Consider the following 14,612-nt stretch of genomic DNA (forward strand, 5'->3'; position numbering starts at 1 on the left):
CCCCTAAGTGATAATGTCCAAATGGGGCCCAAGTAGCCATTTTCCTTCCCTGGTGTAATGGGACTCATTAGTGTTAAAAGGTCTCAGGAGTGAAATGGGAACAGGTGTGTTAAATTTGGTGTCATCGCTCTCACTCTCTCATACTAGTCACTGGAAGTTCAACATGGCACCTCATGGCAATAAACTCTCTGATGATCTGAAAAAAACAATTGTTGCTCTACATAAAGATAGCCTAGGCTATAAGAAGATTGCCAAGACCCTGAAACTGAGCTGTAGCACAGTGGCCAAGACCATACACCAGTTTAACAGGACAGGTTCCATTCAGAATAGGCCTTGACATGGTCGACCAAGGAAGTTGAGTGCCTGGGCACAGCATCATATCCAGAGATTGGCTTTGGGAAATAGATGTATGAGTGCTTCCAGCATTGCTGCAGAGGTTGAAGGGGTGGGGAGTCAGCCTGTCAGTGTTCATACCATATGCCACACACTGCATCAAATTGGTCTGCAGGGTTGTCATCCCAGAAGGAAGCTCTTCTAAAGATGATGCACAAGAAAGCCCACAAACAGCTTGCTGCAGACAAGCAGGCTAAGGACATGGCTTTCTGGAATCATGTTCTGTGGTCTGCTGAAACCAAAATAAACTTATTTGATTCAAATGGTGTCAAGTATGTGTGGCGGCAACCAGATGAGGAGTACAAAGACAAGTGTGTCTTGCCTACAGTCAAGCATGGTGGTAGGAATGTCATGTTCTGGGGATGCATGAGTGCTGCCAGCACTGAGGAGCTACAGTTCATTGAGAGAACCATGAATGCCAACAGGTATTGTGACATACTGAAGCAGAGCATGATCCCCTCCCTTTGGAGACTGGGTTGCAGGGAAGCATTCCAACATGATAATGACCCCAAACACACCTCCAAAATGACTACTGCCTTGCTAAAGAAGCTGAGGGTAAAGGTCATAGACAGGCCAAGCATGTCTTTACACCTAAACTCCATAGCATCTGTGAGGCATCCTGAAACAGAAGGTGAAGATGTGCAAGGTCTCTAACATCTACCAGCTCCGTGACATCGTCATGGAGGAGTGGAAGAGGACTCCAGTGGCAACCTGTTAAGATCTGGTGATCTCTGTGCCCAAGAGGGTTAAGGCAGTGCTGGAAAATAATGGTGACCACACAAAATATTGAGCACTTTGGGCACCATTTGGATATTATCACTTAGGGGTGTATTCACTTTTGTTGCCAGCAGTTTAGACATTAATGGCAGCATGTTGTGTTATTTTGAGGGGACAGCACATATACAGTTATACAAGCTGTATACTTACTACTTTACATTGTAGTCAAGCGTCATTTCTTCAGTGTTGTGACTGAAGTGTTGTGAAAAGATATACTTAAATATTTACAAAATGTGAGAGGGTGAACTAACTTCTGTGAGATACTGTAAGTTAAAGTAGAGCCTAGAGCACAATGGCACAGTGGTTAGAAGGCAGTATTGTAGGATAATGCTACCCACAGCCAGGAATTCGATCCTCACTGGCTCAAGATTGACTCAGCCTTCCATCTTCCCAAGGTCAATAAAATGAGGACCCAGACTGTTAGGGGCAATATGCTGACATTATAAACCAGTCAAAGAGTGCTGTAAATCACTGAACTAGTATATAAACCTAAGTGCCATTACTATAGCCAAATACTTTTACTCAAAAAGACCCCAAATATTCATAAAACAGTTTGGAAGTTTGTTGGAGGTAACCAGACAACAAAGAAAATCATCTGATGCTGATGTTGCTCATGAATTCAACATTGAACAAGATGTAGTAGTAAAGACTGATTTGTCTTTCTTTCCTCTTAGATTCCCTATCAGGATTTTTTTTTCTTTCTCTCATGGCATAGAGCAGAGTTCTTCAACCTTTTTGGTTTTGCAGACCAGTGACGGGGAGGGGAAAGGGGGATGGTTCCACATGAGCAGCAGGAAAGCACATGCACATAGCTCCGTTTATGCAAGTGGGGATGCGCATGCACATTCATGCATTCACCTGCCACTTCCATGGCCTGGTTTTGAATGGCTCAAGGTCCAGAGGTGGGCCTCATCTTGAGGTTGGGGACCCCTGGCACGTTTGTCTCCCACTGTAAATAAGACAAAAGTCACACAATCAGTTTTGAAATAGCTTAATTATATTCAGAAGAATTGCAAGATAGAAAACAGCTGGTCATCTAGGATACTATTCCTTTTGAGCAAGCTTCCATTATTTTAACATCTGTTTAATGAGAATGCATACATGCATACAACCCATTATGCTATTCCCATTAGGGGGAACTATATGTTATGCACAACATAGAAAAAGAAAAATGTAGTAAGCAAAAGAAGTTAAGGCGTAAGGGAAAGGAAAGGAAATATAAACTTTAGTTTTCAACAGCACCATTCATTAAATCTCTCTATAACCTTCTGGAAATTATCATTTCTTTCAATTTGTCCATACAGAGATTGTCTTTTAATATTTGTTAATGTCATATTTAGTTATTGTAACTTAGAATAATTAAGGCCTTGCTATTTAAAAAAAAATAACCTTAATTACTTTTGAGTGATCCTGGACTCATTCTTAAACACAGAAATCAGTGTAGCACAGGAGTGCATTATAATGCTTTCTTCTTAAATATATAAGAAACTGGTTTTATTAATAAAGGAAATACACATCTATATATTCAAAGGATGTTGTTGTGTCCATAGGAAATATTACGGTGAGAAAATTGGGATCTATTTTGCCTGGCTGGGATTCTATACCCGGATGTTACTTCTGGCAGCAATAGTTGGTGTTGGATGTTTTTTATATGGATATTTCACAAAGGATAACTGCACTTGGAGGTAACCTTATGGTTCATGTTTCTTGTGTTATTTATAATCATGCATAAAGATCTTAGCTCCTAATTAGACCTGACCATTCTCATATAATAATTTATTCTTTTTAGTTCATATAGGCTGCAAATTCTACATATACATCTCAGAGAATAATAAATACATACTGAATTTCATGGTCAAAACAGTAAGGATATAGCAGAAGCATCTTCTCTTTTCTTCTTTGATGGATCTTGGAATTGATTTCCATAGGAATGAAATTGTGTAAAGTATCTACAGGGAATTTTAAATTAGGGCTTAATGGGGAAAATAGGATTTCGGAAGAAGAGAGATACTGCCCTTTCTTTGCCACTGGAATTCCCCATTTGAAGAGGTAACCTCAGCAGAGACAGGGAAGAGACTTGTAGAATTTTGGCCAACGTATCAGGGACATCACTACAGACTTTCAACAAAACTATCCCCTCCCTCATATCTACAGATTTTTAATCCTACTCTAATCACTTTTAGCTAGGTGATCTGGACAAGCAGATTTGTTGGGTTTTTTTTGTAATGTTTTTTTATTTTTGAATATGCATCAATATCATTATATGAACAGTGAGGCATCAGGGTATCTTTAATTTAAATACAAATAATAATATTAATATATGTTACATTAATCATATTTATGTAATTATGGTGTTATACATATTTGTATTGGAGTGTGTTCCTTTATTGTTTAGTTGTTCAGTGTTTTGTGTGCCATTTCAATAACAATCACAATATTATTTAAATGTACATAGTGATACCATCTTTCAACATCTAATCTTTTCAACTAGTTACTGTATTACTTTTAATATATTATATAAAAATAAGTATAATAATATTCCCCCTTGATTTTGTTTCTACCTCTATTCTAGCTCTCAATAAAGCCAATCTTATATTAAACAATCTTATATTATTCTAACTATCATCTCTTGTTCACTTTAGTATTTCAATTCTTATTCGTTTTTTGACTTGCCTCCCAAACTCCTCCCTTGGGTCTTTGTCTACATATTTCCTATTTAACCCAAATATTTCTTCTATCTCTACTATCTTTTGCTGCCATACCTACAGAGGATCTGCCTAAGCTCCCATCTTCTCTTCAAAAATATATTTCTTTTTATCCAATTCCATTTTTTGATCTCTTAATATATATTGTGCCTGATTTGCTTCATAAGTCTTTATTGCCTTCTCTTTCTTCTCTTCTTTTATGTGTTGATTTATCTGTTCTATCTTTTTTTCTGGACTTTCTATTATCTTCTCTATTTCCTGTGTTTTATTATCTTTATTCGTTATCCCCTGTTGGACATTTTCTGATTTCCCCATAATGTCATGCATTAAGTCTTTTATCTCCCTGTGGTTCTTTATCAACATATCATAGGTACTTTTTAGCATTAACACCATTTCTTTTGAAATCCACTCATCTCCCCCTGATGAAACATCTTGTCTTATTTTGGTAGGTCCAAATATTGCTCAATAGACTGTCAGTAGTCTGTCACTGCCCCAAAGTCTCAATTGTCTATGACCTCAGAAAGCCATCTTAGGAACTGTTTGCTCAATCCCGGCATTGCTCCTCAGGGGAATGCAATAGTTATAGTTCTTTGTGTCCCACAGTTACTCAAGTAGTTCCATTTAGATAATCCAGGAAGATTTCCAAATATCTCCTTAAGTTCACTCTGTAAGTTCATAGATCCTGGCATTTAAAAGTCACTTTCTTTAGATGTCTTCCATAATCTCACAGTTAAAACTCCAATAGCCATGGAGTAAGCAAATATAGAACAGTAGGTAGCACAGCTACCAGGTGTTATTTATTTCCCCTTTATCTTATCAGTACTTTCGTAAGGTTGTAGGAATTTGATATATATTCCATTCACCAGTAGGTGGTGCCTTCAGCTTAAATTTCAATGTTGCACAAAATCTGACAAATATTTATTTCAGATTTTTGCAAATATAGAGACAAACGATTCCAGCATTTTAAAATGCCTTACCAAAATATTGCCAATAAAGTTTAAAAATCCAATTCTCTATATTTTAAAGATTTTGCATTTTTCCTTTATTTCCTTTTCTTTCAGGTCTGTAATTTTTCTCTCTGTAATTATTCACCACTTTGACAAGCATTTCAAAGTCTCTTTCCTAGGGTGTATTTTTGGGGGGGTTAGGCTCTAGGTAAAAAAAGAATAACCTCACCTATTTCCAATCACTGTTCATCTACACTACTTCAGCACATTCTTTGTTTCTTCAGCTGCCCCAGCTTCATGGCAGTAATAATGGCTGCCTCTCCTCTTTGTCGTTGGATGGGAGGTAATCCCTGGGTCTAGCTGGAGAGCTGCCACTCTGCACAACCTGAGGGTTCCCCCTTCTTTCTTCATCACCCCTACAGAGTGACTTTAGCCCCTTGGGGGGCCCTCCAATGAGGAGAATTTGGCATGAGTTCATGGAGCCCCACTCCTCATGTCCGATCTTGCTGAGACATCAAACTGGAACCTGGACAACCAGATTTTTATTGGTTGTGCCTGAGTAGCCATGCATAAGATTGTATCACTCAATATTTATGCTATCTTAATCTAAGTCAATTTATTATTTCAGTTTTAGGTGTTCTTTTAAAAATTTAAAGGTATATGGTATCTTTTTACTATTTATTCAGTGAAAAACTACTAAAATATGCTGAGAATGAGGAATCTGCACTGAATGATAATATACATTCTGGGGGGGAAATACCATCTATGACAAATGTACTAAACTTCTCTATTCCTCAGAACATTTTGTGTCATTATATTTATCAATATCATTTTGAGATATTAAGCATTTTATCTTGTGTTTGCCAGAAGAATATACAGAAATATCAATTCCTAATTAAAATTAGAAAGCATTCTGCTGTGAATGAATAAACCATGTGATTAAAAATAAATAAAATTAAATAATATCAGGAAGATAACAAAACAGAATAAAGGAATATCAGGAACATCAAAATAAATGGAATTATTTTTGGCAAGAGGTCCTAGGACAGCTGTGTAAAAGCTATCGAAATTATGTTTTTCTAGTGCACAGTTCAAGGCGAACCATCATTGAACTGAATTGGAAGAGACTTCTTGAACAGATGATTCACAAAAAGAAAATTATGGGTGGGGAAAGACCTCATCATCAATGCTACTCACTTATCACATATTTTGCTTGTATTTTGCATATCGAAAAAGGGGACTGTAACTACAATGGTAGGACCACAGTACTTATTAAGTGGAAGATGATCAGAACAGTAGTGATCAATGAAAACTATGAATTTAGCAGTCCATCCATTGAGTTTCATAATGTGTAAGATGGATTTATTCATTCTTTCAGTCAAGAAGTATGTGATCCAAACATAGGAGGTAAGATTATTATGTGTCCACAATGTGATGAAGAATGCACATACTGGAATCTCAACATCACATGTGACTCTTCCAAGGTATTTTTCCTTCAGCATTAAAAAAATATTACTGTGACATAAAATGCTGTTTTGAAATAAACCATAAGTATGTGGAGAAGGAAGAATATGAGATAAGTAATAAACATAAGAAGTGTAACTAATCAGCACAACCCTTAGTACATAGTTTTTTAAAAAAATTAATCCAAATAGAAGTCATAACCACCTGAGAGATTCTGTAAATGTACAAGTGAAGTAAGCTTCTATACACAATGATCTGTCCCAAAAAGATGTACTTTCTGTGCAGAAAGACTTCCAGAGCTTGGGGTATGAACTTAGTAGTATGGTCTGTAGGCTTATCTTTTCAGAGGTTCTACCAGTATACAAGGAAGAAAAACGGAAAGGCCAACATATAGCAGAGTTTAATGTGTGGCTAAAGGAGTGGTGTAAAAGGGAAGGCTTTGGTTTTATTAGTCATGATGTCTGCAGCTGGTCCAATGAAAAACTATACAAAAGAGATGGTTTGCATCCATCAAAGAAAGGGACTGGGTTACTTGGCATTAAATTCACATATTTTCTGGATAAACATTTAAACTGAACAGTGGGGACAGAGAATTAATGGATACAGAACATTTCTGTCCCCAGCAATCTAAAATTAATAAGGATACCAGTGCATGTAACATAGATGTTTGTGGAGGTAAGAATATCAATCTTGCTGTCGAACAAAACCAAGCATTTAATAGAGATCTGCCAACATCTAGAAACAAGTAAAATAATAGCAGTCAGCAGAGGTTTGTTAAAAAGAGATTGTGCCAAACCAATCTTATTTCATTCTTCAACATAATGACTAAATTAGTAGACCAGCAAAATTCTGTGGACATAATATATTCAGATTCCAACAAAGCATTCGATAAAATAGACCACAACCTACTTCTTGGTAAGCTAGCAAAAAGTGGAATAGATAGCACCACCACTAGATGGACTCGCAACTGGCTCACAAACCGTACTCAATGAGTAGTCCTGAATGGGTCTAAGTCTACATGGAAGGAAGTAAACAGTGGGGTGCCACAAGGTTCTGTTTTAGGCCCAGTACACCCTCATCTAAGTCGTTAATGAAGATATTGAATATCTCAATATCTTCATTAACGACTTAGATGAGAGAATAGAAAGGGAACTTACCAAATTTGCAGATGATACTAAGCTGGCAGGAATAGCTAACACCCAAGAAGATACGCTCAAGATTAAGATGGATCTTGACAGACTAGAACACTGGGCCGTATCTAACAAAATGAAAATCAGTGTAGAGAAAAGTAAAGTCTTATACTTAGGCAAGAAAAACCAAAAGTACACATATAGACTGGATGAAACCAGGCTCAATAGTAGTAATTGTGAGAGGAATCTTGGAGTCTTAGTGGACAAACAGCTAAATATGAGCCAGCAGTATGCAGCAGCAGCCAAAAAAGCTGAGGCAATCCTAAGTTGCATTAACAGAGGGATGCAACTGAGATCAAGTGAGGTACTAATACCACTCTATAAAGACTTAGTAAGACCACGCCTAGAGTACTGCATCCAGTTTTGGACACGACATTATAAAAAAGATGTTGAGACTCTAGTAAAAGTACAGAGAAAAGCAACAAGGATGATTAGGGGACTGGAGACTAAAACATATGAAGAACGGTTACAGGAACTGGGCATGGCTACTCTAGTGAAGAGAAGGACCGGGGAAGACATGATAGCAGTGTTCCAATATTTGAGGGGCTGCCACAGAGAGGAAGGGGTCAAGCTGTAATGCACCTGTAGTCCAGACAAGGAATAATGGATGGAAACTGAATAAGAACAGATTTAACCTGGAAATAAGGAGAAACTTTCTGACAGTGAGAACAATCAACCAATGGAACAGCTTGCCCTTGGAAGTTGTGGAGGGTCATTACTTGAGAATTGGAATGAGAGATTGAACTGCCATTTGTTAGAAATGGTGTAGGGTCTCCCGTTTGGGTGGGGGGGTTGGACTAGATCAGGGATCTCCAACCTTGGCCACTTTAAGATTTGTGGACTTCAACTTCCAGAACTCTGGGTGTTGAAGTCCACAAGTCTTAAAGTGGCCAAGGTTGGAGACTCCTAGACTAGATGACCTACAAGGTCCCTTCCAACTCTGATTATGTTATCTGTGTATAGCTGAACAGACTGGGCTTCATGAAATCATCTTAATAAAGCAAACACTCCTCTTGTAAGGGAAATGTCAACTTAATTTCATTCAATTTCTCATTTCCCAATCCTAAATTTGCTGTAGGCATTGAATATAAGTTTGCAATTTTAAAAAGAGTAGGAAATAGTATTAAATTCTAATATTTTATATGTATTTTTCCTGAATAGAAGTATTTTAGTGCATCTTCATAACATACATATTTTTGCAAATCATTTTTCTTTAGCACATTTTCTTTTTTTTTGTCATTTGCTCAAATATATAAGTCTGATTTTTATGATTGGAGTTATAAAAAGATTATTTGGGTTTCATTTTACCTCCAAGACACTAAGATGGGGATCTCCCCATTTTATCCTCACACCAATCCTGCAAAGTTATTTGATGTGAGAGAATGATTGGTGTCAATCAACTAATAATTCCAGGGTTGAATGGATACTGGTATCTAAGGAAAGTTGGGTTTTCCAGTTTGAAAAGTTTACATTGACATTCCTACTCACAATACAGTTGACAAATATTGTGGGTCTGTTCTCAAGGAACATAATAATCCTTTTCTTCTTTTAAACTTTAAAGGGTCATATTACAACATTATGATTTTATCATACAAAAAAGTTACACCAGAAATTGGCAGATTAAAATAGTGAAATCCACAAAAACCATCTTTCCATATGATAAGCTTATTATATAATTTATATTCTACTAGGAGACCATCTGTTTCAGGGGTGGGATTCTATCAGTTCTGTCCAGCTCTGCAGAGCCGGTATCTCTGAAGAGCAGCTGTTGTTGCTGCTGTTTTGGTCCACCCACCCGCCCCGGCTCTTACCTGACCTTTATTTCTTGCTTTTTCAATCTCAGCTGCTTTGTGCAGCACAGCTGCAGTTGAAAAAGCAGAAAAAAGTGCTTTTTCAAACGTTGCGCACCTGCGCACAGCGCTGCTCAGCTATCCAGGCAGCAAGCTGATAATGTTGCACATGCACGTGCAAAACGTAAATCACCGAACTGGTAGTTACACCAGTCAGATCCCACCCCTGAGCTGTTTGCATGAGAAGAATGCAACAGTTAGAAAGGCTGATCTGTGGCATTATTTTTATTGATTCATGTTATCTTTTGATACAATTGCATATACATCAACAAACAGCACAGCACACCCTTTTAGGCTACCTGGCATACATATTTTCCTCAAGCAAACAAATGGGCAGGGCTGTCAGCTATCAGCTGGGGCCCCAGGAGGAGATTCAACCATTTCCGTAATTAAGACCATTGTCAATCACTGTGTATATAGTGCAGTGAAGCAATGATTGAATGCATAATGTAATAACATGTAATAAAAATATATGCACATGACAACCAAATGATAAAATCTTCAATGACAGCAGAAGAGCTAGTGTTAAAGAATCCTGTATTATATATTAAGCCATTTTCCCTTCATGTTTTTCAGAAACTCTGTATATTTGACAGCTTTGGCACATTAGTGTTTGCAGTGTTTATGGGGATTTGGGGTAAGCTAACTTTTTTGTTTTGCATACTGAGGTGATTAATTCAATAAAATGGGACAAGGTGTCATTTATGTTTATGAGACACCTCAATCATTATTGCAGAATTGGTATAATATTTGAATTTGTACAATGGACAAATGTCAGCAAATCAGCCTAAGGACTTGGCATGCAAAAGGAAAACTAGGAGCATTCTCCTGCACAGCTGTGTACATAGAAATTAATCAGCCTAAAAGCTTCTCAATTTCCCTGGTTAGCTCTCCTTGGCACTCCTGAAAAGAGAGGGAAGAAAACAGATCTGAATCCTGTAACAATCTTTTCCCTGAACTTACAACTCTTCCTATGAAAAAGGGAATATGCCTAGAACAAGATGTCCAACCTTGTTAAGACTTCAACTCTGAAAATTCCCCAGCTATTCCATTCTGGAATTGCCTCAATCCAGATGCAATATATCCTTGATAGAAAAAGCCTTGTTGCAATCAAATTGCTAGTTCATCTTTCTCTCTTCAAAAAATAAGCTACAAGAAATTGAGTTCACAAGCTAGGGAAGATGTAACTGAACATGTTTTTAAAAAATCTTTTTTTAAAAAAAGAGTGGGAAGAAGTACATAAAATGGCATGGAACTGTTCCAAGTGGCAACAATTTGACTTTCACTCATACAATATGTACTGATTGTTTTTCTTGACTTATTCTTTGATTAGTTAGCTTGTTTTTGGAGTTTTGGAAACGACGCCAGGCTGAATTAGAATATAAATGGGACACGGTTGAGTTTTTAGAGCAAGAGGAACAAATACGTCCAGAGTATGAGGCAAAATGCCACCATGTAATAGTGAATGAAATTACACAGGTAATTGTATTTACAGTTTTAAACATTTTAATTAAAAAAGATAGTTCACTCAGTTCTTCTTTTCTAATTACCATGGCTGCAAGTGTATAGTCATACAATATACAAACATTGCAACAGAGGGATTATTAAGTTTCAATAATGCTGAGCAAAAGGCAGCTTAGAAAACTTCTTCTCTTGACTCCTACCACAGTCTAGTCTAGTGGATGATGACATTGTTTCTCTTTTACCTATGTAAACAGGTAAATGGTGGTGATAGAAATAGCATCTCTTTGTCAATTGATCTGCAATGTAAAGGTGTCAATTAAAGGGGCAGCAGGTGTGTGGTCTTTAGATTGACTTGTCTAAAATGATCTTTAAAATTACATGGGCAATGGAACCGAAGGCCACTTGCTTCTTGTATGAACTGTGTGCCGTTTACATTTTTTTATCTATATGAGTTAAAGTGGCACATGGCTACGCAAGGCTGCATAGCAATAAACTTCTTTCAGATGCCAAGTTTGGGGTTTTCCTTGGCCATAGGCTTTTGGTGGCAAAGTTCCCATGGTAACACTGCTACTATGGGTATGGTATCCTGCTTTGACTACAGAATACACAGTAGGGGTGATGATATTTGAAATAAAAATGGGCTCTTCTGACTTTTACTAAGTAAATCACATAGGAGGGAAAGAGGCAGAGAGACCATGGAGATCTCTAATTGCTGCTCTTTCATTTAGATTAATATCTCCCTTGCAGCAACGCCAGTTTACTCTCATTCTGATTTGGTTTTCAGGTGCAGAAACTTGGGCATAAGTGCACGTATTGGCTATAAATTATTTTTACTATTGTTTATTACCATCAATTGGTTGATGGTAATTGCAAATGGTTGCTCAATGGGGCAGTTGCTAATTAAGGACTACCTGTATTTCAATCTCCAGCTTTAAAAACTTAGGTAAAATGTATCAACTCAATTTCTCCTTTTTCTTCTCTTTCTCTCTTTCTCTGTTAAAGCTATAAAAACTTTTTGTTTTTCTTGATTTCTTAATTATAGCAAAAATATCCTGAACACAAATATCATTTTGGGTATCTGTCATATGCAAATTATTATTGTTTTCAATTCATGGGTAGGATCTGACCAGCATAACAGGGTTCAGGGAGCACACACATGCGCGTCAAACATGCGCTGCACGCATGTGCATGCTACCGGTTCCGGGAAGCATTTACCTTCTCCAACTGACAAGCGGCACACAGCTGTGTTGCGCAAAGCAGCTGAGGAGGAAAACGCAGCCACTAAAGGATAGCCTAGAGCCCAGGCGGGCAGGAGGGCCAAACAACAGACCAAAACCTCATCCCAGCGAACCAGTTCAGTGTCAGCTACTCTTCAGAGCTACTGGTTCTATAGAACCAGACTGAACCGATAGGATCCCACCCGATTCAATTTCATTTGCTAATGATGGTGTATGCCAAAATAAAGGGTATTAGCACATTGCATTTTTCTTATTGTTTAATTGCTGGAGTTGTATATGAAAAATAATTCTTCAAAAATTATATTTGCTATTATATTTTAATAAAAAAATTAATAAATTAAGGTATAAATGAAATAAATGTTTGGAAATAAAAAATTGCTGTTAATAAAAACTGTTTCCATCAATTAATGAGATACAAAGAAGAAACAACTAGAAGGGTTGAAATTTTTAGTTTAGAAATAAACTAGAATGAAAGAACAATTACATGTTCTTACATACATATCCTAATAATCCTGTTTCAATTGACTTTGTTTATACAGCAAGAAGAGCATGTTCCTTATACAACCTGTGGAAAGTATGTACGGATCATCTTCTGTACAAGTGCTGTCTTATTCTGGGTAAAATTATTTGGTTCATACTATTTAGAAAGCATTAATTTCTGCTATGACAGTTCCTTGAAAGGGCAAAAAATATGTGATCTGTATTTAAATGGTAATTACTGCAATGGTATAATTGCTTCTTTTTACAGATTGGAGTAGATTTGCTTTGGAACACAGCACTCCATGTAGAAGGCCAACATAAACAATCTACTGTAGTATAAACAATCTAGTATCGTATATGTGTGTGTGTGTATCTAAGTGTATCAATTGTTATAAGTTGAGGATTACATGTGTACACACACACACACACACACACACATTCCTCAACTTATGACAATTGAGCCCAAAATTTATGTTGTTAAATGAGAAATTTGTTAAGTGAGTTTTGCCCCATTTTACAACTTTTCTTGCCACAGTTGTTAAATTAGTAACATGGTTGTTAAGTGAATCTGATCTCCCCATTGACTTTGCTTGTCAGAAGGTCACAAAAGGATATCACATGACTCTCAGACACTGCAACTGTCATGAATATGAGTCAGTTGTCAAGCATCCAAATTTTATTCATGTGATGCTGCAGTGATCATAAGTGGGTTTTTTCAGTGCCATTGTAACTTCAAATGGTCATTAAATGAACTGTTGTAAGTCAAGGACTACCTGAATATACCAAAAGGCATACGCCTAACACACATACATATACATATTCATATATGTACATATAAGCATACTTAAATGCCCATACATATACCTGCACAGTTTGTCTCTTTTTCCCTTACTGGCAGTCTGGTACCTTTTTGTTGGACCTCTGTTTCCTTTTGTTTTTGTTTTTCTTATTATTTTCTTTTCATTTTGTTCTTATTTCTTATTTCTTTCTTCCTCTTGATACACTTAGGCTTACAATAACTTTATTGTCACTTTGTTGCATAGAGTTCTCAAAGGGTCTCCATCTCTAATATACACTACAGTTGTACATCAGAGTTTTTAGCTTAATTTTATGCATAAGATGGGCCATAAGACACATGACGGGAAAAGATTTTATGAAGTTAAACATATCACATATGTACAATAAAGAGCATGTTCTGCTATTTACATAATGCAATCACCTGGATTTAAACATAATGCTACGTCTTTGGTGCAAAATACTCAGTTTTCACCTCATAATAACAGAAAAAGGAAAGTCAATTCCAACTGACAGTTGATACTTTAGAAATACAGTACAGCAATCTTTGGATTAGCTGATTTAGTTGTGTTTGTGTTTGTAAGTGAATAAACAGATGTTATGCTTTTGCAAAAAAAGTTATTTGCTCTTCCAATGTGTTCTCAGGAAAAATATATTGTACTTAGAAGTCTCTGTTTTAAACTTTAGTGTTTTCTTCAATATTTTTTTTAAAAAATTATTAAGCTCATTATTGCATGCAGTGAATGCAAAGTGAATGATTTTAAAGCTAAATCATATTCCTTTTTTTCTCCATTTCCTTCTCTCATTTATTTGTTGCTCAATTTGTATGGTTCAGTATCAAAAAATGCTAAACTGTTTTAAGCCACTTTCAAAAATCTTGCCAAGAAAAAACTTCAAAGACCTTTCCAGGCAGATGGCAGGAATCATTGACTTGAAGGCACACAGAGTATCTTGTTACGGATTAATACCTCTTTTCTGCCTGTTCATTTCAGTTAAATAGTTTTTAATCTTCCATATTTCTGCTTCAATTAAAAAGTAAGATAATGTAAGCTGAGCATGAAAAATATTGTGGAATGCCCAAGAAAACAGCTTCAAATGGGGGAGGGGGAGTCTTAGTTGAAAAATGACTTTCAAAAAGAAAAAAAATAGAAAAAAGGGTAACAGCATAACACAATAATAGAATAAGAGAGTTGTAAGGAACCTCGGATTAGAAATCTTCCAATCCAATCCCCTGCTCAAGCAGAAACCCTATATCATTTCAGACAAATAGGTATCTAATCTCTTCTTAATCTCTTCTTAACAACCTTCA

At 36.6% G+C, this 14,612-nt stretch overlaps 1 protein-coding gene across 2 annotated transcripts in view; it reads left to right on the forward strand.

Moving 5' to 3' along the window:
- Positions 1-14,612, forward strand: part of ANO6 (anoctamin 6) — an 82,179-nt gene that overhangs the window by 42,308 nt on the left and 25,259 nt on the right. For both annotated transcript variants that reach the window (XR_015750044.1, XM_087967922.1), the window contains exons 8-12: positions 2,721-2,855; positions 6,201-6,306; positions 9,903-9,963; positions 10,660-10,805; positions 12,568-12,645. Coding sequence is in view for 1 of the 2 variants with exons in the window: in XM_087967922.1 (XP_087824048.1) it covers positions 2,721-2,855; positions 6,201-6,306; positions 9,903-9,963; positions 10,660-10,805; positions 12,568-12,645 (526 nt within the window). In the remaining variant the exon portion in view is untranslated. The remainder of the gene's footprint in view (positions 1-2,720; positions 2,856-6,200; positions 6,307-9,902; positions 9,964-10,659; positions 10,806-12,567; positions 12,646-14,612) is intronic.

This window comes from Notechis scutatus, chromosome 6 (genome assembly GCF_049901735.1).
Source record: "Notechis scutatus isolate UNSWTSFEM ecotype Mainland chromosome 6, rNotScu1.2, whole genome shotgun sequence".
NCBI lineage: Eukaryota > Metazoa > Chordata > Lepidosauria > Squamata > Elapidae > Notechis > Notechis scutatus.